Here is a 26,077-nt window from a genome sequence, read left to right as displayed (position 1 = left end):
TGGAAGTAAAAGATGCCCCTGTGTTGTCACCAGAAGGAAAAATGTCCCTGTGTCATTGGAAGGAAAAATGTCCCTGTGTCAGTGGTGTCATTTGAAGGAAAAAATGTCCCTGTGTCAGTGGAAGGAAAAAATGTCCCTGTGTCAGTGGAAGGAAAAAATGTCCCTGTGTCAGTGGAAGGAAAAAATGTCCCTGTGTCATTGGAAGGAAAAAATGTCCCTGTGTCAGTGGTGTCATTGGAAGGAAAAAATGCCCCGGTGTCAGTGGTGTCATTTGAAGGAAAAAATGTCCCTGTGTCAGTGGAAGGAAAAAAATGCCCCTGTGTCAGTGGTGTCATTGGAAGGGAAAAATGCCCCGGTGTCAGTGGTGTCATTGGAAGGGAAAAAATGCCCCGGTGTCAGTGGTGTCATTGGAAGGAAAAAATGCCCCTATGTCAGTGGTGTCATTGGAAGGAAAAAATGCCCCTATATCAGAGGTGTCATTGGAAGGAAAAAATGCCCCGGTGTCAGTGGTGTCATTGGAAGGGAAAAATGCCCCGGTGTCAGTGGTGTCATTGGAAGGAAAAAATGCCCCTATGTCAGTGGTGTCATTGGAAGGAAAAAATATCCCTGTGTCAGTGGAAGGAAAAAATGTCCCTGTGTCAGTGGTGTCATTGGAAGGAAAAAATGCCCCGGTGTCAGTGGTGTCATTGGAAGGAAAAAATGTCCCTGTGTCAGTGGTGTCACTGGAAGGAAAAAATGTCCCTGTGTCAGTGGTGTCACTGGAAGGAACAAAGGCTCCAGTATGGGTGGTGTCACTGGAAGTAGACAGACATAATGGGTTGATTTCTTAAAGGCAGAAAGACACTGCACTTTTACTGTTTTTTTTTATTTAACTTCCATGTGATTGGGTATTCATTGTAAAGTGAAACTTTACCTCATTTACTAAGCTCTGGAGCAACTGCACTTGCAAAGTTCACAGTCATTTTAAAAGTCACACTGCACATAAAGTAAGTCCATTAAGTCCAGTAAGTCCACTAAGTTCTGTGGAAAATGAGTGCAACTGCACTTGCAAAGTGCCCAGTCTATTTGTCTTTAAATCAATCACTGGGGTTGATTTACTAAAAGCAAACACAGATACTTGCAAGGACCGGGGCTGTCTTTAACACAGGGAAAAAGGGGCAGCTGCCCTGGGCCCAGTCATTGTCATGGGGCCCTAAGCAGCTTTCCCTTGAGCCCGCACTGCTCGCAAATAGTTGATAAGTGGATTTGGCAGGGCCCATTTAAATGTTTGCCCAGGGTCCAATCATTATTAAAGATGGCCCTGGCAAGGACCACCAGGTATCTGCACATCAGCACTGTTGTTCCTGACAGTTTAGGCCAAGTCAGGTTCACCTAAACCTACAACTACCCTAAAAGCCTCAAACACCAGGCACAGACAACAATTGCAGACACCGAACAGCTAACAGGAACTGATGTGTATGTCTAACCAACAGTACTGAGAAATCTAAACCACATTTTTAAGCAGAAACAGCAACTGCCACCTACAAATATGGGCTGTTATTTGAGAATTTCTACTTACTTGTGTCCTGGAAGTCCACGTCATTTCCATTGTAGGCATTGCGGAGACGATTTGTCATGATTTTCAGCTGCATGATCTGCTGACGGATAGTCATATCAGGCTTGGTAATATCTACGTCAATTTCAGGGTTATTTATTTGGTTGGCAAGGCCACTGCCCATCCGTTCTGGCATGTACCTAAAGCAAAACACAACTTATCACTCTAAATGTCAGTAAAACCGCACAATAATCTTACTAATACACACAGCATTTTTGATTAATTGCTGCAGACTTAACTGTGTTTCTGCACTTCCAGTTTTCTCTAAAGCCCCGTACACATGTACCGATCGTCGGCCGAACGATCGGCCGTATTTTGTCCGAGGGCTGTCTTGTCTGTTGAAAAGTGCAAAAGACTGCACACGAATTTTGTCGGCCAACAACAGCCAACTGCAGAAGTGATGTCATGTGATGGTTAACTTTCCTGGTCTTTTTTCTTTTCTGAGCATGCCCAGTCTTGCAAATCTGCTGTCTGTCGGCCGAATTCTGTACTGACTGGTGAACAATCGGCCGTTCTGGTGTCGGCATACAAAAATTTTAATGCTTGCACGACAGATTCTGTTCGGCCGAAAGTGCGCTGTCGGCTGTCGGAAGCATCATACTAACAAGCCGAAAATCGGCCGATCGTTCGGTGGCCGAACAGTTTCGGCCGACAATCGGTACGTGTGTACGGGCCTTTAGCACCCCTGCAAAGTATCACAAAAAATTGTTGAACCTGCCAGTGAATTCCACCTTATGCAGCTTCCTGTGTTGGAGTGACAACACTGTTGTACTGCTACTGAATTAAAAGCAGCGTTATCATTCTAATGTGCCTGCACTACAGTGGGATGAAAAAATATGGCAGGGGTTAAGGCTATCAACATTAATGCTGATTCACACTACTGTAAGCAGTCATTCAACACCTAGCCCATACCTAGTTCTGTCCACTGCTTTCTAGAGCAGGGGTCACTAACCAGTGGTCCGTGGACCACTGATGGTCCACAAGAAAATTTTGGTGGTCTCTAGGGGTTCTGCCACAGATCAACATTGTGGCAGATGTATACTGACCAATGTTGTTTCCAGTGTAGTTCTCAATGTCTGCTGTGCTGACAGTCAATACTGTCGGCGCACATTGATACCTGATGCCTCTTTTGTAGTTCCAGCTCCTGGGAACTCAGAAGGGTGGGAGGTAAGGGAGGGGGACTTCCAATGGCAGCACTGATCATAGGCTGTGGGAGGGAGCATGGAGCTCAAGCACATGGCTGGATATGGATGTGAGATCCAATGATGATGAGTCTGTTTAAGGCAGCAGTGTAATGGAGAGTACGAGGGGGACGGGGGACGCAGAGAGCTGGAGCATTGCGTGTATAAGGCATGTAAAATTCATGTTAGTGGTCTTAAAAGTTGATGACCACTGCTCTAAAGTGATGGCACTGCATCTGTTGCTGAAACCATTCCACTGGTACTGCATTGTCTGTGAGGGGAGGCATGTGAGATACAAATATAGGAGGGTTTTGTTTACTTTAAGAGGCTTGAACATCACATAGTTACTGGATTTTGGACCTGTTTAGGCTGTCATACAGGATCCTTCGGTCATACTTTAACCTTTTCAGTTTAGATAATTGGTGTGTATGTGGGCCACCAATGACTTTCCAGCCCCACAGCTGGAGCATTGAAACATTTGGTTGAGGTGGAACACTGCATAATGCTATAAATGTATATTGCTCTATGTGGATAGAGCCACAGTCAAGATATTTAGGTTTCCTGAGCGTGTCATGTCAAGACGACATTTTAGAGCTGCTAGACAAAATGAATTACCTAGCTCGGGCCATTCCATTCCAGCACTTGTCTTCGTTGCCTTGACCAGCAATAGTCTTTTCACTGCAGAATAAATTTGGTAAGGATATCCAGTAGTCCTGAATGTCACTGAGTGTCGCCTTTACATCTAATACCTAGAAAAATAAATATGATTACATTTATAGGGTAAAGGAGCATTGTCGAATGATAGAAAGTCATTGATCTATTGACAGTACAGTATATAAATGGAAGAACTTATCTTTAACATGTTCCATATGGAAAGTGAGTCACAGCAACCATACTGGGGATCCCAAAGCCTCAGAAAACAACACAGGCAGGAAGGTGGGCCCTGGCAGGAGCCCCCACCAGGTACAATACCCCCCCCCCCCACAGTTGATCGCCCGATCGCTGGCGGCGCACCCCCCCCCCCCTGCCCCCATGGCCAGCACAGCACCCTACCCCCAGGCAATGGACCAGGCGACCCCACAACCCCAGCACCAGTGGAGGGGGGGCAGATGGAGGGCGATTTGGCCCACAGGGACCAACAGACTGATGAGGGGAGTGCCTAACAGGAAAGAGGGGAACCCAGGGGTCTGATTGTCCCATGGAGGGGCCCAAATCCACCCCAAAACCCTCCAGGGGAAGAGGGGGGACAGTTAGTTTTCATACCAGGATCAAGGCAGGCACCGCTCCAGACAGAACCTCCTCTCTATCAAAATGGGGGGGCTGTCTCCCAGGTGAAACGCTGCGACTCGGGCCGAGACCCTGACGTATACGACCTCGCGAGGGGTTTAACTCGCAGGCCAGCCTCCTGTCTGATGGGGCTATGTTGCGGCCAACCTAGCACGGAGCTGAGGTCTGCGTGTCCTCACTGGCCAGACTGTGGTGACCACTGGATCTAGATTATCCAGCCTGTCTGGGGTGTCCGGCAGTTGATTGTAGATCTCACAGGAAAAAAACAGGAGAAAAAATCCTTTCTAAAAAGAAAAAAATTGCCAGGGCCAGAGATCCCAGCACTAGGCAGAAAGAGTAGCCATAGCAGAGAAAGGGAGTATACCCCCAGGGACTGCCCATAGGCGTAGACAGACTTTTTTTCTGCCTAGTGTCCTACTCCTGTAGGGGGCAGTATAACCCAATTGTTAGGAAAATTAGTAGCTGTGTCCGTCAATGAACGAAAGAGAAATATGCACTGTCACTGTACTAATGACACTGGTAGAGAAGGGGTTAACATCAGGGGCGATCAAAGGGTTACATGTTTTCCCTGGGAGTGCTTATTAACTGTGGGGGGGGGGGGGGGCTTGCACTGTGGGAAGACAGAGTTTTGTTTTCCTGCTGAGCAGAAACACAGGATCTCTGTGTTTTCTACTAACAGAACGGCAATCTGCCTCGTTTACATAGGCAGACCGCTGTTCTGCTTCTTTCGGGAACAAAGGGCATCCATGGGTATCCAATTGCTTCGGGAGTGGATCGCCGCAGACCAAGAAGTGCAAAATCAGGTACCTGTACATGATTTTGCACAGAAAAGCCGCCGCCTCGCCATAAATATACATGGGGTGGTCGGCAAGAGGTTAAATAGACCTGAACATTAAATGGGGATAGGAAACACCTAGACACATTAATTACGTCTAAGCAGTACCGTGAATAATTCACCTTTGTCTGGAATTTCTTATGAAAAATAGCATTGCATTTCCTGGTATGTGAGGGAGCCTAGGCATCCCCTGTGCCTACAGCCTCATAAGTGCGAATCTGCAGTGTAAGACCATCCTAATCACCGCTGACTCGGACTTCTAGTCTACGGACAATTGGAGTGATATTTAGTGAAGTCACTACTGCACTACTCACTGTGCTTCTGGGGCTGCTGGAGAGGAAGCTGTACTGGAGTAATTTATTCTGTGGATCTGCGCTTTCTGCTGTTCCTGATTAATAGCCCCAACAGTCATCAGAGCACCAGTCACGAGGGGGTCAGCTCTGACATGAAGAAGCAAAGCCCCACTCCTTTTCCAAAATGGCCATTCCCACACAGAGACACAGTGTGGAACAATGCTTTGTAAGTCAGCAATGGGAAGGTGATCAGCTGTAGGAGCCTACAGGCAAGACTGGTTTATCAACCCTTTGTACTTTGCTTGCCTTTTCTGAGCAAAGTCTTCACAGTTCAGGTCCTCTTTTAAATGGCCATAAACCCACTAGGATACAGTCTACCAAAAGACATTCAATAAAGCTCTACTGGAGGAGTGGTGGTCGGGAGAGCCGGAAGAGGGGACACAGGCATGGCCGCATAGCGGGAGGTGAGGGGAGACCACAGCCTGTGTTAGTCATGTCTGGACCAAGGTCACCCTTCACCTTCCACTGTGTGGCTAGGTCATCAACAGGCTATGGACTGGTAGTGGTCCGAAGCCTGGGGGTTGGGAACCCCTGCATTAGCCAGCCCTGCTCGGCCTGACCCTGGGTCATTTTAAGACATAAGAATGTATTGTGAATATGTCTGGCACTCCTGCCTTCATCACTCACCAGGTTCTCCATGCTGGGCACTGTAGATTTATCTTCCTGGGCAGCCTTTCCTTTTCTCCGTCTCTCCTCTGCTTTGGGAGTCTTGCCTCCCTTTTTGGGGTTTCCACAACTTTTAAACAACTGCAGAAATGAAAGAGACTCTTACTGTTAAGTCATATAGTATGTAGCAAACTTATTATCCACTTAACCTGTAAAGCAATATATATGTATTAACATGGCTGATGGATTCAATGCTTTTAAATTGTGAGAATCAATTCTGTGCTATGGAATAGATAAAAAAATATAACAGCTGCCATCACCGGATAATCTACAAAAGAGTAGAATGATTAGCTAGATGGATAGTGGTGTGACATCGCTGATACTATGATGCTTCAAAATGGTCATAGACCCCAAGGTGGACTGCAGTACACCTCCCCCTGTGTGGGTATACTATTGGAGTGACTAATGTGTGATATAACTGTACTCCATGTTAAACAGATAGAAAGGGTAGCCACATTTGTGTTGTAAGGGTTTCCATTTTCCTGGCCACTAAATTTGCATATATTGTACTGTATCTCCAGTGATGTTTTTTTAAATATGATGTCAAATGCAGTCTTAAAATACTGCCTGAAAATACCTTGTTGGTTATTAAATCCTTGTTCTCCTGCATGTAGGTTATAGCATCAGAAATCTTTGTATGGATGGTTCCTACAATGTACTCCACTCCAGCAGCTCCATTAAACTTGCCCGCAACTAGCAATAAAGATTCTGAAAACCACAAGAAGAGATAGCAATACGTTTATGGCTTGTATGTGTATAATACATATCATATGAACTGAAGTTAATGTTAATGTCATCAGACCTAAATTTTGATGTCCAAAGCTCAGCTCTCCTCCCTGCACACACACCCCTATTGACCTGAGCAATTTTAACATTTCTGCTGTGAGCTGTTTTTTGGCAATAACTTTGCTGTTATTATGATAACAAAGTAATACATTTATCAGGTTTTAAGAAAAGACAAGACTTGGTGATATTGTCTTGCAAACATTTTTCTATATTTTATGGAATCCATAGATAAAAACATAAATCCCCCAAAAAATCCCTTTTTTACTTTGATCAGTGCTACTGTAGATAAAAAGTATACATTTTATTCAAAAATTTTGTCCTATTATACTAAAATTATGTTATGGTACAAAACATTGCAAACGTAAAAAAAAATGTATTTTTTCATTACAGATTAAATAAAATGCTTTTTTTTTTTTTAAACTAGTGATACAAAAAAACAAATAAAAAAACAAATAATGTTTAAACAACAAGAAAAACAAGACAAGAAAACAAAAGGCATTTTTTTTTTTTACATATGTGGTATGCCAAATGTCCACAACTGGCTAATGTCCTGTGAACATTTTGTTTTGCCACTAATAATTGTTTAATCTGAGACTAATTTATAACATCTCTTTGATATCTTGACATTCTTTTTGGAAACATTCTCATTACTAATATTCCATATATAGATATGTAGCCACTAGAGGGCACACCTATCTATATGCTTAGCAACATAATTAGCATCCTTGGGCTTTGTAAATAAGAATCTTTCCAAAATTCTGGACACCCTATTGCCCTTTCATCCAAAATAAAATGGTTGTTTTTTCCCTGTAATGTTTTATTATAGCATTCCTACCATGTGAAATATATGATATAAGGTGCTGCCATTATGAGCCTACTGAATATACTAATTGCCTGGTGGTATCTGTACTTTTAAATCACATACCTGGAACACGTATGCAGCAAACAGAAGTCAGAGAAAAGTCGGAATTCCTCATTTAACTTTGGGTCTGAGATTAAGAAAGCATTGAAGCCCAATGATAAGAGCTTAACCCCATTTGTGAATGAAAAATCATTTTCTCTACTCACCAATTAGATTTCTCCATTCAGAGTCCAAATCTGCCTGATTAGCCAGACATCCCTGCATGACATTCCAGCAGTAGTTATCGCACAGTTTTATAGTAGCATGGCCCCGGCACAATGGACAGTACATTAGTTTCATGACTTCGCGTGTGCATTCTCTGCTCATAGGAACCTGAAGGTAGGAGACATTTTAACAAATATTTTGTTTTAAATCCACATGCATTTTGTTGGATCATTATTAACAATAGTATTATTGACATTAATAGTATCACCATCCCCTTGGTGCTGTATAGCGTAACTGTTAGAAACGAGTTGAAATAATATTGTTTTAAAAGTGACACATGAATAAGTACAGAACACAGAAGACATCATTCTTAGATCATTGGCTTATGCTCCACCTCCAGGTAATTGACCCTGGCAAATAACAAAGCTTGACTCAGCGATGCCTAATCCTTCCCATTCCCAGCATTGCCTCAGTTTTGTCTGCAATCAATATCGGGGTGAAACAAGAGGGGAGCGACCTCTGTCCTGTGATGTATTCCAAGAATAGGACTTTGCAAGTAAGTCAAATCCTATTTTCTTAATCATACATCACAGGACACAGGAGAGTAACTTTTTAGATTATAGGGATGTCCAAAAGCAATTGCACGAGGGGCAGGCAACAGCAAACAGCGGTTAACAGGCCCACCAACAACCAACATCTTACCAATAGAAAAAGAAGTGTAAACAGAGAAAGCCCTCACAGGGTTGTTTGGAGGACCTTCCTACCAGAGCCATTGTCTGCCAAGGACTGAGCATCCACATGGTAAAATTTGCAAAATGTATGTGCCAAAGACTAAATGGCAGCCTTACAGACATGGGAAGCTGAGACTTGAAGCTAAAAAGCCCACAAAGCACCAACACTTCTGGTGGAGTGAGCCTTCAGTGAAAAGGGAGAAACTTCCCCTTCAGGTCGGTCGCCTGGGTAATGATTTAGCAAATCCACCTAGCAATTGTGGGTCTAGAGGCAGTCAGTCCCTTTGGGTAATCTTCAGGTAACATAAAGAGAGCATCATATTGACAAATTGAGGCTGTGAATAGACATACACAGCCGTACTTACATTTTTAGGAGCTGGACAAAGGAAGGCAACAATATGTACTGTTTTAAATGAAATACTGAGACCACCTTAGGGAGAAAGGAGTTCCGAGGTCTCATAGCAATCTTGTCCTTGTGGACAACAAGGAATAGTTTCTTATAGGATAAGGCTGCAAGTTCAGATGCTCTACCGTTTGAAGTGATCACCATAATAAAGACAACCTGGCAGGAAAAAGGGAGAGAGACATGTCCCTAATAGGCTCAAATGGTGGCTTCTGAAGGACCAACAATATAGTCGGTGAGGAGCTTACAGGTGGTGCAATGTCAAATACTCCTTGTAAAAAAGTATCTCACCAAAGAATTGGGATGCCAGCAGTTTCTGAAAGAGCACCACCAAGGCAGAATCCTGACCCTGACTTATCCAATCCTGGCTGAAAACCCTTTCCATGGAATATTCCTGGGATTAAGCTCCCTCTTCTTGCACCAAGCAAAATATGCTTTCGTCATGCAATAGTAAACCTTATGAGATGAGGGCTTTCTAGCCACTAGCAAAGCAAGAATCACAATGTCTAGGAGATCCCTTTCCCTCAGGACTTGGGCGTCAACAGCCAAGTCATCAAAGCCAGAAACCATGAAGCAGAATGGAACAAGGGACATTGAAAAAGAATAACTGGAAGACCCAGTAGGGGCCACAGACCGTCTGCTAGGAGTCTGACTATGTCCTTCCTGAGCCAATTCGATGCATTGAGGGTCACCAATTTGGCTTCTCTATTTCTTACCTTTGAAGCACAAGAGGCGGGAGTTTGAGAGGGGGGGATGCATAAATCAGGTTAAACTGATTCCACAGAGTGACTAGAACATCCTCTCAAATAGCCCAAGGATCCCTGGATACAAACTGGTCCAGTTTGCTGTTGAATCTGGGAGCCAGTAGGTCTACATCTGGCATCCCCCACCAGAGACAGACTAAGTGAAACATCTCCGGGTGCAGGGACCACTCTACGGGATCCAGCCAGTGGTGCACCTTGGCCAGGAACATGAAATTCTGCCCAAGTCAGAAGGAGATCCCCTTCTCTAAGATCTGCCTGATTCCTTGTTCCACCTTGATGAATTGTGTATACTACTGGCATTGTCACATTGGAATGGCAATTCCCAGAGGAGGGGGGTCCAGTGCTGAAGGGTAAGTAAAATTGCCCTGATCTCCAGTCGACAGCTCCCTGCAGTTTCCACACATGGTGGGAATAGTTTTTGCTGGGCCCAAGTTCTTCAAAGCCTCCAGGGTAAGCACCAGCAGTAAGAACCCCAGACAGGGGCAACGTACCTTTAATGTTGCAGAGTGTAATGGCCCAATCTTCACCTCTGCAGGTCAGGCATGCCCTGCTGGGTATTCAGGGACTGGGCTCTGCCACAGCAGACCATGGTCCTGGATCTATATATCACACACCAGCTAACTCGCACAATGCAACTGCCTGCAAAGGACTGATAATGATAACTGCAGCTGCTCTGGAGCAATGATTCTTAGCAGCCAAACATAATTTTAAATCTTCATGTGGTGTATCAAATTAGGAAACACTCTCAGCCAAAAGAATCAGGACCATCATCTATAGACATTAGCAAAAAACAGAGGCAGTGCTGGGAATGGAAGAGCTTATGTAGGTAAGAGTAAAGCTTTGCTATTTGCTAGTTTCCAATAACCTTGAGAATAAGATCATAACCCAAAGGTCTAAGAATTAACTCTCCTTTACAATTCAGAAACATGGGATTTTTGACTTACCGTAAAATCCATTTCTCTGATGTTCATTGGCGGACACAGCTCCTGATATTCTTAACCATTGGGCTATACTGCCCCCTACAGGAGTAGGACACTAGGCAGAAAAAAAGTCTGGCTACGCCTATGGGGAGTCCCAGGGGGTATACTCCCTCTCTCTGCTATAGGTACTCAGTTTTGTTACAAGCAGTGTCAGAGAAAAATACAACACCACAGAGGGGTGGGTGCTGTGTCCGTCAATGAACATTACAGAAACCGATTTTACGGTAAGTCATTAATCCCATTTTCTCTTTCTTTCATTGACAGACACAGCTCCTGATATTCTCTACAATTGGGACATCTCAAAGCAGTGTTGAACATAAGGGGTGGGAACAGCAAAAAATTCCCAAGGCTAAAAACAGTAGCCAACCAGGCAACAGGGGCTCAACCAAAATTACTGGAGCCCACCTGAAAAAAACAATACACCCTCAAAGAGGACGAAGTCCTCTAAACAGCAGCCAAAAGAGGCATCCACAGATGCCATCACACCAACACATCCACTCTATAGAACTTTGTGAAAGTGTGCACCGACCACCAGGTGGCTGCCTGCAAACCTGCGTCTTTGACGTCTGATGACAGGATGCCCTGAGCCCCCAAGTAGAGTGCGCCTTGATAGGGAAAGGAGGAACCTGACCCCTGATGGAAGAGGCCTTAATCACCATCTGTGTAATTCATCTGGGAATGGTCACAGAGGAAGCGGGCAAACCGTCCGACATACAGTACAAATAGTGAGTCTGACTTCCTAAAAGACTCCATAGCTGCCAAGTACACCATAATTGCCCAAACCACATCCAAGGCATACAAGGCAATATCCTTCAGATGTTATAGCCTGGGACACAGGGAAGGCAACACAATGTCTTCATTCAAATGGAAATCAGAGACAACCTTTGGAAGGAATGACGGACAGGGGTGAAGAACCACCTTATCTTTGTGAACCACCAAGTAAGGTAAAAGGAAGGAAAACGCTGCTGAGACAGTGTAAACAAGGGAATCTCCCGAAGAATCTCAAAAGTAACCTTCTGGAGGACAGAAATCATGAACAGAACCAAAAAAGCATGGACAGAACCAAATGGCGAACACCCTGAAGAAAGGTACGCACCAGGGAGTGTGTGGCCAAGGGTAAATGAAAGAAGACCAACAAAGCGGACACCTGGCCTGATGGTACTCAAGGCTAATTTCTGTTCAACCCCCCCTTAAAGGAAGGTCAAGATCTGAGCCACCAAGAAGGAGGGAGGATGAACCCCAAGGTGTAAATAAGACGATACTGATCCCCACTGGGCCACCAGCGTGCCTGTGGAATCCGCCAGAGGAACCCGTGACTGTGCCACGAACCTCTGCACCTTTCTGTTGAGCTGGGACACCAACAGATCCACCTTGGGTGTGCCCCACAGGAGACACAACTAAAAAAACACCTCCTGATGAAGAGACTATTCCCCCTGGTCCAACGCCTGCTGACTGAGGTAATCCACCTGTCAGTTTTCCACTCCGGGAATATGTACGGCAGAAAGGACTGTAACGAACGTTCTGCCCACCTGAGAATGCCGGCTTCCTCCAGAGCTTCCAGGACACTTCTTGTGCCCCCTTCACAAAAGCCACGGCTGTGCCATTGTCTGATTGAATGCGCACTTGGCATCCTTGGAGATGATCCGTCCAATGTTCCAGGCACAGTCTGATCACTCGGAGCTCCAGGATATTGATCGGTAGTCTGGACTCTTCCAGGGTTCAGATCCCCTGAGCAGAATTTCTGTTGAAAATGCCTCCCCACCCCGACAGGCTGGTATCCATGGTGACCCCTGTCCAGTACAAGAGGAGGAAGGATTTGCCCTGCCAGAGCACCGGAGAAGGAAGTAACCAGATCAGGGACCCTTTTGCATCCTGACCAAGCTGGATTTGGCTGTCCAGAGATTGCAGAGTCTTGTCCCATTTGATCAGAATCTCCCTTGCAGGGACCTTGTATGGAACTGTGCAAACGAGATCGCCTTGAAGGCAGACACTATCAGGCCCAGCACTCGCATGCAAGTTCGGAGGAATGACCATCTGCTAGAAATCAGGAGGCAAACTGCAGTCTGCAGTTTCCGGAGTTCGTCCAGAGGAAGAAGTATTCTGGCTATGGCCGAGTCCAAAGTCAGACCCAGATACTCTAGTTTTGTGGAAGGAACCAAGGCAGACTTCTGGAGATTCAGAATCCAGCCGAACGTCCCCAGGGTCCGTATGGAGATTTATAATTCACTAACCTGTCATTATTTTGTCAACATTGCAGCCCTCTTTAGTTTCTGTGCTTTCACAGGAATACTTTTTTTTTGCTGCAGGTTTCAGGCTACATCGACAGACACTTAAATGGTGATACATAGGTTTAAAATTATTGCATACATTGCCACCATTTGACTTTATTATTCCGTATGGAGATCTCCAGGTTTTCCACCAGCGCAGTCTGGAGACTCTGCTAGCAGATGAAAGTCATCCAAGTAGCCCAGGACCGCGATTCCCTGCTGATGTAACAATGCTAGCACGAGGGCCAACACGTTCATGAAGACCTGAGGAGTAGAGGCGAGACCAAAGGGTAAGGCCACAAACTGATAATGCTCCTCTCCTTTGGCAAAGCGGAGGAAGTGCTGGTGACTGACACGTATTGGAATGTGAGGGCCAACACGTTCATGAAGACCCGAGGAGTAGAGGCGAGACCAAAGGGTAAGGCCACAAACTGATAATGATCCTCTCCTATGGCAAAGCGGAGGAAGTGCTGGTGACTGACACGTATTGGAATGTGAAGGTAAGCGTCCTTGATGTCGATGGAAACAAGAAAATCCCCCTGATGCAGGGAAGCCACCACCTTGCGAACAGACTCTATTCTGAGCTTCTGCATCTGCATAAGCAGTTCAGCACCTTGAGGACCAGGATTGGACGCACCTTGCCTTCCTTTCTGGGGACTGTAAACAGGTTTGAGTAAAACCCCTGAAAACGTTCCGAAGTCGGAACCGGGACAATCATCCCTTGAAGAAAAAGAGAGCCTGTTAGTGGACCAGGACAGTCGCACGTTGGTAGGAAAGAACCTTTCCGGAGGGTAAGAACAAAACTTAATCTTGTAGCCGGACTGAATGACTTTGTGAACCCACTTGTCTTGTACCGAGGAAGTCCACGGGTCTGGTAACCAGCAAAGACGTCCCCCCATCCCAGATTTGGGTGAGGGCGCACCTTCAAACTGAAGGGGCCTTGCTAGCGGGTCTGTAGAAGCCCGCTCTTGACTTGCCAGACTAAGCTCGCTTGGATCCTCCAGAGGAGGTCCTAAAGGGCTTCAATCCCTTCTCAGTCAACCCTGAGGGATGAAAAAAAACTTCTTATGAGCTGAGACAGAGGGCCCACGTCTACGAGGAGGGTCCGTGCCCTTAGTAGCCTGTGGAAGAAGGGTACTCTTCCCCCCTTATAGACCTTTAATGATGCCATCCAGGGTAGCACCAAACAGGCAATTTCCTTAAACGGGAAGATCAGTCAAGGCCTTTTTAGAAGTCTGGTCTGCAGACCAGCATTTAAAAGACACACCAAAGGACCGCTGCCACTAGGGGAGCCACATCCAAAGAGGCATCACAGATAAACTGCAACACCTGGACCAACTAGTCCGCCAGCTCAGCAAAGACAGGGTGGAGCTGTTCTCCCTCCAGGTCACAGCGTAAAAGCTTAGCCCACTCAGTCAGAGTCTGGGACACAAGGGCAATGGTGAATACTGGCCTCAGTGCCGAACCAGCCAGGGTGTACATATTGTGGGCCACAGCTACCGCCTTCCTGTCAGCCGGGTCCTTAAACGCCGGGGACTCTTCAACTGGAATCAAGGTTGCCTTGTTTAACCTGGAAACCGGAGAGTCCACCACCGGTTGAACAGTCCACTTCTTAAGAAGGGGTATTGCCTAGCAAAGCACTTAGGGACCCCAAGGCGACGCTTTGGTCGTCCCCACTCTTTAGTGACAATTCTGTCAAAATAGTAGGGTTAAGGTTACACCTTTGCCACTCTGGATGGCTTGTGAGTGCCAAAGGGGACCTGCACTTCGGTCGCAGCTGCGTCCTCTATCTTTAAGGTCTCACGCACAGATACAATCAGTGCATCCCCCAAGTGCCTTTTCGTGTGTGGTTGCAGTAGTGGAGGAATCCTCCTCACTATCTGAGGATTCAGGGCGCCTGGTCGCAGACCTATGCAGGGCAACCCACGTCCGCCGCGGCCAAATCAGATTCAGGATCTGAGAAGACAGAAGAGGCAGGGTAAGGCGGGGGCGCTTTTTTGCCAGCCCGTCGCCCAAAAGCCAACTCCATGCAGGACACAAAAGACTCCAGGATCGGCGTCAGTGCACTGATAGATGGTTAGGACCTGGAAGGCCCCGCGGCCTCAGAGAGGGGATCAGGTGGGGAGATGTGCTCTAAAAGACTCCATGAGTGACCAGGGGAAACCCACAGAAAAGCGTAAAACACTACTAACTAAGGGGACACCCCCACCGCCCTGGCAGCACATCCGGTTGCCAGTAACAGAGCCCCAATCAATCCTCAGCAGAGAGGGAGAGGACCCCATTAGACTCACCAGCCCACAGAAACCAGGCACCGCAGCCACCAGGAGAATCTGCACTGCACGTACGGGGATCCTGAAAAGAAAAGATCCAGGAGTCAGCACCAAGGGATGAGGAGGGGCTCCCACCGCCAAAATCGCCACCCATAGGGCTGCACTGTCATGGCCTCCACTGTTTTCTATGGCAAACCACCGCAAAATGGTCGCTGAACTACACAAGCATGGCCGCCATGCATTGCAGCACAAAAGCTACAAGAAAATGGCGGCCCCATGCGGCACCACTAGGCTCCCAGGGACCCAGGAGGGATCCCTAGGCCTCAGGAAAGGCACAGTCAGGATGGGGGGCCCTGGCAGGAGCCCCCACCAGATACAACCCCCCCAGCATAGCCGATAGCCTGGTTGCCGGCAGCACACGCCCCCCCACCCCCATCGCCAGCCTAGCGCCCTGCACCCCACCCTGGGAGGTGTACCAGACCAACCACACAGCCCCAGCATTGGTGACAGTAAATAGGATGGGGGGGACAGGTGAGAAGGGTGCCTAACGGGAAGGAGGGGAACCCGGGGGTCCGACCGTCCCATGGAAAGGCCTGCGTCCACCCCAAAACATTCCAGGGGGAGAGGGGGGACAGCTACCCACCATACCAAGAACCAGGCGGGTACCACTCCAGACAGAACCCCTCGCCTTTGAAATGGGGGGGGCTGTTGGCCAGGAGGAATGCTGCGACTCAGGCCGAGACCCAGGCGTATGCGACCTCGCAAGGCGTGTAACTTGCAGGCCAGCCCCTGCCTGGTGGGGCTATGTCGCGGCCGACCTAGCGCGGAGCTAAGGTCTGCGTGCGCTCACTGGCCAGGATGGGGTTGACCACTGGATCTAGATTATCCAGCCTGTTGCCAAGTCCGGCAGTTGATTGTAGATCTCACAGAAAAAAACAGAAAAAAAAAATCTATCTAAAAGTAAAAAGTTTGCACAGATCCCACAAGGAACTAGGTCCTTACTCCTGACTAGAGAGAAAAAAACTTAGTACCTATAGCAGAGAGAGGGAGTATACCCCCTGGGACTGCCCATAGGTGTAGCCAGACTTTTTTTCTGCCTAGTGTCCTACTCCTGTAGGGGGCAGTATAACCCAATGGTTAAGAATATCAGGAGCTGTGTCCGTCAATGAACGGAAGAGAAATTACATTTTTAATTCAAACTTTCTGGTGTCTACCCACTTGTTCTAGAGCCGAAGCAGTTCAGTTTCTTAGAAAAAGGGGGTATATGCATGTTTCAAAAATAGAACTGTTAGTGTAAATAAAAAAAAGTACCACATAAGTACATAACTGGGTTGTTGCGAGTGCATTAATGCAGCTACAATTGCCTTAATCATTAAGGATAGCATGGGGAAAGATCAGAACCCTTGTTGAATTTTACTGCTACCTGGGGCTCCTTTAGATTTACCTTACTCTGTCACAATGATAGTGGTTTCATTGGACAATGAGTAAGAAAAATATGCAACAATGATACAGGCACCAATTAAAAGCTAGCACGGGTTTTATCCTTCCTCTACTCTACTAAAAGAACATCATTCTTTTTGTCTGTGCTGCTGTTGGAGATTTTTCCTCACTTCCTGTCTGGAGAAACAGTTGTCACCATTAGAGCAAGCAAGGCCCTAACAAAGCTCCCCCCCATCAAAAACTAAACAAAAAAAGGTTTTGCTGAACTAACACTTTATGGGTGGATTTTTGGCTTGAAGAGTGACAAATGGACAAATACACTTTATGGGTGGATTTTCGGCTTGGAGAGTGGCCAAATGGATAGCTGAAATGAAATCCAGTAAAGACAGAGGCACATGAGAAGTCTCAAAGACTAAAGTGTAATTAGAGAGTGGGGGATTGTCTCGAAATGAGTGAGACTATGAGTGGAGGGGCAGGGTTTGAAAGAATTTTTTAGGCTGAAGTTACCATCTTGAAATGCACTCTCTGCATACCTCCCAACTTTTTGAGATGGGAATGAGGGACACCTATTAGCAAAAGTATGTAGGCATAGGACACACTCCCCTGCCACGCCCCCTTAAAGAAGAATTATTTAAAAAAGATTAGTTAAACCCAAAAATGCTCTTTTTTTCCCACTTCTATTCCTTTATACTGCCATTTGAAATTTACAAATGCAGCAATTTAGAATTTAGATGAAGGGTTTAGCACTGGGAAACACTTTTTGAAAGAGTAAAAGTGCATTTTAAATACAACTATAAAGATCAGACCAAAATGAGGGGCAAATGAGGAGGAAAGAGGGACAGAGGGACTTTGTTCCAAATCAAGGACAGTCCCTCGAAATCAGGGACAGTTGGGAGCTATGCTCTCTGTCCAGTTGGCAGCAAATAAAGGGACAGACAGAGACTGGAAGAGTAGGAGGAGAGGTGGGGGAGATCAAAGCTTTATATCCCCCTATTTAGCTTCCATCACTAACACACATTTACCAATTAAAAGAAATGCAATTTTTAAGCCTGCAGGTGGCTGCAAAAAGCTGTTTTTTTAATGGACAAAAAGCTGATTACTATCGACTTGGCTTAACCTAATACAAGCCAGAAGTGCCATATTAGATTAGACTGCCTTGCAGTGCAGAAGATGCTGCATTTTGTCAAGAAGCCTTGTTAACTCCTCAGAGTGGCTCTCGTTACCTGTCACACTGTCAGAACATCATAACACACAGCTCAAATAACATATAATTTGGTGACGAACTGAGAAATATCCTGGAACGGATCCACAGCCAAGGCTGGTGATGCCATTCCAATGGTGTCATTACTGGGAATATGAGCAATATACCAGGCTTTAATATTCTTATTAGATTTTTATTTATAGCCTTCCTTCTACAAGATCAACACAATAAAACTATTACATGCCCTAACCAGTATCCAAACAGTGGCCAGCACATTATGTATATTAACTGTGTCTGATCACTCACTAAAATAGTCAGTATGACTAATAAATGAATTATTAATGTAACATGTATTCCCACCCAGATAAAAGAAAATATAAAGCCATTACCCTCAAGGCATGAATGTGCAAAGTCCCCTTTTCAGCTGTGTTCCCTGAGCTAGTTATTCCTCATATCTCCTAATAAACCCCACACTAATCTAATCAAGTTCAGTACAAGTCATTACTAATAATAAAGATCAGTAAATTATGTGTAAAGGTGAGTACCCCTGTTAATAATTATAGATTTACGAATCTTTTTTGTGTATACGTAGATAGATAGATAGATAGATAGATAGATAGATAGATAGATAGATAGATAGATAGATAGATAGATAGATAGATAGATAGATAGATAGATAGATAGATAGATAGATAGATAGATAGATAGATAGATAGATAGATAGATAGATAGATAGATAGATAGATAGATAGATAGATAGAATGAAGGTGCAAAGAAGGAACTGGTATCTCGTTTTTTTTTTTTTTTTTTTTCGTAGATGAGTAGGAGATGGGATCAATGGTGGTGGTGGGAGGGATGGGATCAATGGCAGGGGAATGGAAATGGAATCAGTGGTGGTGGTGGCATCAATGGCGGTGGGGGGGATGGGATGGGATCAGTGGAAGAGGGGTGGTGAGGAGATGGGATGGTAACACTGGCACTCACCTTTTCTCAGTGTGAGCCGATCCCCCTCCTTGCTCTCAGCCTGGCTTTACAGTGCCTCCAGTAACAGCTCTCCCGACATGGGGACTCTGTCTTCACATGAGCTTACGCAGGGGAGATCTCCTCCCCCTTCACTCACTGGCCCATCAGCTGATCAGCTGACTTTCTCCTCTACCTAACATTGATCTTCTTGGAGGAATGGGCAGAGCACTGTACCAGTAGCAGTGAGAGCTCACTCAGGCACAGTGAGTGTATAATGTCCTGACTGACATAATGCCTGCAATTAGCTGCAGGTGGCGCCCACAGTGTACAACTATGTCCTGGACATATTGTCCCGATCATTGCCTAGAAGCGGCGGCAGCGGCGGGTTGCAGGCGATAGGCCTCCACACAGTGGTGGAACTCCAGAGCCCAGTCGCAAGTGCGACTGCTGCGACCCTGGTAATTCCGCCACTGGGCCACATAGACGTTTATGGGGATCTACTGTGCAGGCACAAGCTGGAAGTAGGAGGAGCTGAAGATTCTTGCATGCCACAGTTGTCTGATCCAGCTACATATACCTCTGCCAAAAAAAAAAAAAAAAATCAAACATCTTCTTCCTGCAAGACAATGTCATAATGTGCCAGTATGCATCACATACTAGCACATTATGAAAGACCTAAAAATTAAGCCCTCCAGCGGCGTGATGTCATGGCTAACAGGACTTCCATCTTCACCCGGTCTTCCTTCTGGGTTTGCGGGCTCTGGCCATTTGAATAGCTGAGCTGTGATGTTGTCACTCCTGCGCTACTGCGTCATCAGTTGTAGTGACCGTAAATATCTCCTAAATGTTGCAAGTTGTACCTACAGGTAAACTTTAATATAGGCTTACCTGTAGGTACAAGTGTCCATGTGGTGTTTATTACCAATTTAAAGGCAGAAGTACCCTATACAGTACATATTACCAGATATTTAGTTAAGGTAGAACTATAGACAAAACTTTTTTTTCCATTTAGGATAGAGCAAGGAAGGGATTTTTTTTTTTTCGCCATCTGTGTTCTATTGCAGACATTTTCCTTCACTTCCTCTCCCATAGCCAAACAGGAACTGAGAGGAAATCTCTGTAAATAAAGAGAATTCCTTGGGGACCCCCAAGTCACCAGAACTAGTGTACCTATTGGAGGACTTCCCTTCTATTACCGTTCTGGGGACAACCCAAACTTTAGGTCATTTCTTTTACTTTAACTTTCAATGATAATGGTACACAGGACAAATGGAGAGGATAAATCTCTTTAATGGGGACACAGACAGCAATAAAAACTGACAGGTATTCTGATCCCTCTCCACTCTATCCAAAACTAAAAAACAAGTTTCGCCTTTAGTTATACTTTATTGCTGTATGATGGTTTACATCCACCTCATCTTTACATCTCCGCTGACACCCGCTGCTATCTGATCCTGTCCCTGAAACCGGGAGGGATGGAAACCCTATTTTCCATCCATCTGGAGGATCGGATAGGATTGTATGAGAACAGACCGGTGGTCCATTCTCATCCGATTTCCCCATAGAGGTGATCGGGGATCTGACAGCTCCATCTCTGCACACAGAGCGGATAGGGAGCTGTAATCAACCTGCTCAGCGGGGATCGGCGGCCCCCACTGAGCAGAACGGCTAAAGCCCCGTACACACGATCAGATTATCGAACGATCTTGCGTCCGATTTTTGTTGCATGCTAGTCTGATGTGGAAAGTGAAGAGGTTACTTTCATAGGGAAAATTCCCGTACGACAGAATTCAACTTCAGAAGTGATGTCATGTGTTGGATTGTTTTGTAGGTGTTCTTTCGTCTCTGAGCATGCCTAGTCTTGCTCTTACGATTTTTTTCAGATGAAAACTGTACTAATGAGACGAAAATCGGATGTTGTGGTGACGTACGATAAAAATTTTATAGCCTGCACATCCAGATTTTGTCGTCCGAAAATTCGTAATCGGCTGTCGAAAGCACCATACTAACAATCCGAAAATCGGCAGATCGTTCGTCGGACGAAATTTTACTTCCGATTTTTGTAACGTGTGTACGGGCCTTAAGACCGGTGCTCACAGAAACTGGTGCAGCTCTGCATAGTAACCAATAAGCTTTTAACTTCATTTTGTTCAATTAAGCTAACTTCAGCTTGTTCAATAATGCAGCTGCACCAGATTCTGTGTGCTCCAGTTTTATTAAATCTCCCCCCAATGCTTTTCAAAAACTATCCAGGCTGTTCTACTGAATTGGGACACCCTGCAACAGTCCCAGCAATTGTGTGCAATGCACATGGTTGAGGTGAGGGGGAGTTTAAAGGGGTAAAACAGGTGCGGTGGAGGCAATTTACAACTCCCTCACCACCTGTCAAATACTCTCTGAAAATGGCAGTTAGACTGTTCAAACAAACCATTAAAATGGTCAGCTTTTATTCATTTGTTTGAAACTTTATCCCAAAAGGCACAATATTGACAATGCTTCTGTCCAAAGGTGATTCCCCATAGAGTGCAGACAACCTAAGACAGGAAGTGTGTTAGGTGAAAATAAAGGGGGAAAAACCTAAAAAAGAAAACTAATGCAGCCATTCCATTATAAACTGGTAAGCGGCAAAATGTTGTTTTAGTGTGTTTTGAGTTTAATACCACTTTAGGATTTGTAAGAGATTTTAACATCTAAAAATCTAACATCTAAATCTAAAAATAATGTAATACAGTATATACCTCTCGAATGTTTGTATTACAATATCAGGACATTAGTGCTCCACCCCTGAAATGACTAGACGCTGCTACTTAATTTGGCCAATCTATAAAATGGGACCAGGCATTGAACACAAGTGTACCTGATGCTGTAGATTCTTCAGGCAGACGTATATCATTAATACAGAGAACAATGGTGTGTGCAGCAGACTTCTTTTCTTTATTAGCTGTTATCTGAGCAACTTAAAAACGTTTTTGATTGTATGAACTGGATGTCCAATTAGTTTGTGAATCAACATAAGATGTTATGAGATTGTGGTTACATACCTGGGTGACTTTCTTGACAATATCTGCAGCAGCTGCTAGTCCTTGGACAAATGAACGGGCAGCAATAAATGCCCTGGTGGCTTTTAGCTTAATTTCCCGTGGAATGTCCCCAAATGGCTTAAGCTGGTCATACTGCTTCGCTAAGCAGTCCAAATACTCGTAGGAAAATGTGACCTGGGGGTTCTGTGCCTTGAATACACGCTCCAGCAGGTGGCTCCAGAACTCTGTTAATGCCTCCTCTAAGTTAACTCCAGAGCCACGGTAATACTGACGCAGCTCTGAATACAAGTCTCTGAAAATCTTCCCATCATTCTGGCTGTACAGCTCACCATAACGACTAGGAAAAGTGTCCAGGAGAGTCTGCTCTGACTTATTCAACAGGTCCTGGAAGTATCCTAAAATGATACAAAAATGTCTTACAATATATTATAAGAAATTACCTAAATTGGTTATGAGATTACAATATTGTCCAGTTAAAACTTACTATTCTGGGGCCTGTAGAAGAAAACAGCCATTAATTGCTTACAGTGATAACCCACCAAGATATGGTTTCCCATCAGGTATAACCCTTAGGTCCCCAACATATAGATGTTAAAATGGGGTGCTTAGTACACAACCCTGTCACCTACTGAATGCTGTCTGATGCCTGGGCAATGGAGCAGTGCTTGCTGGTGTAAAAGCATGCCAAGAAGGTAGCATCTTTCCTACAAGATAGGTCCCCTGACTACCCCCTGCACCAGGACAGAAGCATGGGCCATCAGAAGCACTTTAAACTGCCCTGTTTTTGAGTAATAGTGTATGCAAGTCTTTAAAGTGGAAAATTAAGTCCTTCTAAATGATTTCAGGCTGGCCCCTTTTGTAGGTATATCTATGTAAAATATTAAAAATAGGTATCTATCCTGTTTAAAACCCAGTAATATATTGCCTCACCCTGCTCTGCACATGCTCAGTTGCTTTTCATTCTTGGGCATTTTTAGGCACTGCTGAGTTTGTAGAGGCCGATCTGCTCACAGCCTAAGGCCCCTTTCACACGAGCGGTGCACCCGACGGACTCAGTTTTGCTCAGTGGGGATCAATCTGCCAATCCCCGCTGAGCAGGCAGATGACAGCTCTGTCTCTGCTTACTTTGCAGAGACAGAGCTGTCAGAGCCCTGCTCTCCTCTATGGGAGATCGGATGAGAACGGACCCCCTGTCCGTTTTAATCCAAACCTCCAGACGAATGGAAAATAGGGTTTCCATCTGTCAGGATTCCACGGACAGGATCGGATAGCAGCAGGTGTCAGCGGAGATGTCTCCACTGACATCCACTGCTCCATAGGGGTGCATGGAGCATCCGATCGGGTCCGCCTGAAAAACGGACAGGCGGACTGGATCGGAAAGCCCATGTGAAAGGGGCCTTAAAACGGATTTAACCCCTCCTATCCTGCCAAGGAAGCTGCTTCTGTTTGAACTGCAAATGCTATGGTGCCATATGATCAGCTATTTGATGGCTTGACAGTTTGGTTGAGGACACAAGCAAATGTGACAGTTTGCATTTCCAACATTCCAGGAATGTAACGGTTTTTTGAAACCAGTAAATCAATGGGTTTAGTTCAGGTTTAAGGTTTACTGCTGGGGCTTCAGCAAAATGGCAGACTCCAGCAAGAACAAACAGGAGCAATGCTGGAGGCAATTTACATCACACACTAATGTTGGTAGCATAATTAATCATGTGGAATGTATGTCCCTTGCTTTTTTTATTAAGTTGTTATGGGTAAAGTTCCACTTTAAGATAGTCAGGAAGAGGCATTCTCACTAACAGATATCTCAGACCCAACAGAAAAACACCCTTTAATCAATGTATCTTTCCGTTCTATTTTACAAGTACTTCCCATTAGCTAGGCTTTACTAAGTACAATTTAAAAAATCAAACACTATTATTATAGTCTGAAAAAAATCTTAAATTCAATGAAAATGTCAAGTAGCAAAGATACTACAGTAAATTGCATGTGATGATTGAGAGCCAGTAAGGAGCCCTGGTGGTAGCCTACATTGGGGTTGGGCAAACAGGTCATCTTAGGCCTTAACCACCAGTGTCCCACTGATCTTATCCAAACTGGATCCTACCGTCCACAGATTTCTCCACCCTGTCCATTCTCTAAATCTTTGATTTTTTTCACTAAGCAGGGGCTTGCACTTTCTTACAGTTGCAGAGATCCTTCTTTAAGAATTTCGACAGCAGATGAAAACGGCCGCCTTTGCTGTTATACTGGAAGCAGCTATTTTTCAGGATCATAGTCTGCTTCTTTTGCCTATCCAACATGGAGGAACTTTCAGGTTTGTAGAGGGAGACAATGTCAAACTTCCACACTACAGTACTAGAAAGTATTTCACGACAACACTATAACAGAATGACTTGCCTGACCTTAATAAATTATTATTATACATTATTTATTTAGCTCCAACAGTTTAGGCAGCACAAACAGGGGAGACAGTACAAACACAATACAATTCAATATAGGAGGGTTAAGAGTGTCCTGCTTGTGAGAGCTTTCAATTAAAGGAAATCCATTACTATTAGGTACAATCCAATAACAGCTCAATATATGTACTCACTAAAAATATACTGCGCTTTTCCTTTAAAGTTATGGTAAACGTTCACCTTGTAAAACAACCCATTCAGTTTAAAAAAGAAATGAAAAGCAAAACATTTTTTTATAGGAATAAAAAAACATTATAAATACCTTTTTTCCTTTTTTTTATAAGTGAATACATTCCCCTCTGTTCTCAGCTGCATAAGAGCTGGGGGAGGAGAGGCAGCAGCACACTGAGCTTCCCAGTGAATTGCTGTGGAACGGGGGCGAGTCAGGAGAACTCTGATCATTGGAGGCGGGTACACTGAGTTCCCAGCATAGCTAGAGAACTGACCACGGTGTGTTATCCTGTTTAGTGTGGTCAGTTTTTAATAGAAAAGCAGAGGGAATAGCAGGAACATCAGGGATTTCACACAAAGGAAGTAATACAAAGAGAACAGGATACTTTTTCATAAAACTACATGGTACAGCAGGCACATATCAGGAATATGTGTTGTAAATGTTGGGGTAACAAACGCTTTGTTTTTTTTGTTAAAAATGTTTATTTTTTTTCATGTTAATATTAATGTTTTATCTGCATATGAGAAAACTCTATAATAGATCCCCTATGCAGGATAACAGGGATGAGCAGTGGAGAAATATGTATTTAAAACATCAAGGATTACCTATTATATACCTCCCTATCTAGTTTGAACCTGTATAAGCAGCTGCCACCTTTTTTTGTAATGAAATGTTCAATGTTCGCTGCATGCCTAATATTCACATAGGAAGGCAGTGTCAGCTAACTCCATGAGGACAAAAAAAGTGATATATATATATATATATTAAAATGGCACTGTCAGATTTTTTTTTTAATGGTTTGGGTACAGTAAATGTCGATTTTGGGTGTAATTATAGTGTCATAGGGACTCTAACTTTTAGAATGTTTTATAACTAAACTTGTAAAAAAGTTCAGCCTAGTAAGATAGTCTTATCAAATGTCTGTAAAGATTAAAACCCTGTGTTTTCATATGTATACGGTGTAATTAAATGAAGGTCAGGATGCCAATTTTTCTCATTAGATCTGCAGCCTTTTTTTCCCAGTAATGCTACAACATGCTTGTGCCTTGCTCAGCCATTTACTTTACCTATAGGTCTACCAAACAAGATCTGTCTGATTGGAAAACAAAAAAAAAAAATGTATTACTTTCTCTGGTCTCATATTGTAAAAGACTTGGGTGTAGCTTTTTTTTTTTTTAATGGAAAGATGGTGGTATTTCATTTATTTTAAATAATAACATAATTTGGGTATTCTGAAACGTACCCTATTGTTTGTATAAGTGTGAATTTTAATAACAAGTCAACTTTATTTTAATGGGTATTATAACATATTGATACACATTGTCGGTATCCAACTCCTTACTGCCAATTTCTTGTGCACATGGATGTTACAGCAATAGAAAAAGATGTCTGTCCTTAATGCAAAGCCATAATAGGTGTCAAATCTAATTTTCCATGGCTGGCACATGCATATGCATGGGTCAAAGAGCTGGGATACTGGTGGCAGGGAGTTGGGTCACTGCCCAATGTAATCACTGGCCATATAGAGACCTGCGAAGGGGTATCATTGTCTGCATCTCCGCCTATATAGTCACAGGTTCAGGAAAGAAAAAAAGCTGTTAGTAATTTTGTGGGT

The 26,077-nt window shown here is 44.5% G+C and overlaps 1 protein-coding gene across 1 annotated transcript in view; it reads right to left on the bottom strand.

Moving 5' to 3' along the window:
- GPC1 (glypican 1) overlaps window positions 1–26,077 on the bottom strand; it is a 131,651-nt gene that overhangs the window by 1,597 nt on the left and 103,977 nt on the right. Inside the window, exons 3-8 of the mRNA XM_082252207.1 lie at window positions 21,829–22,223; window positions 7,771–7,936; window positions 6,494–6,624; window positions 5,878–5,997; window positions 3,391–3,524; window positions 1,559–1,734 (exon numbers count right to left, since the gene is read on the bottom strand). Coding sequence (XP_082108333.1) covers window positions 1,559–1,734; window positions 3,391–3,524; window positions 5,878–5,997; window positions 6,494–6,624; window positions 7,771–7,936; window positions 21,829–22,223 — 1,122 coding nt within the window. The remainder of the gene's footprint in view (window positions 1–1,558; window positions 1,735–3,390; window positions 3,525–5,877; window positions 5,998–6,493; window positions 6,625–7,770; window positions 7,937–21,828; window positions 22,224–26,077) is intronic.

This window comes from Pelophylax lessonae (assembly GCF_965119305.1).
Source record: "Pelophylax lessonae genome assembly, chromosome: 3".
In the NCBI taxonomy this organism is placed as follows: Eukaryota; Metazoa; Chordata; class Amphibia; order Anura; family Ranidae; genus Pelophylax; species Pelophylax lessonae.
Note: the sequence above shows the minus strand (reverse complement) of the source record. Positions and strands in the feature narration are given on the sequence as shown.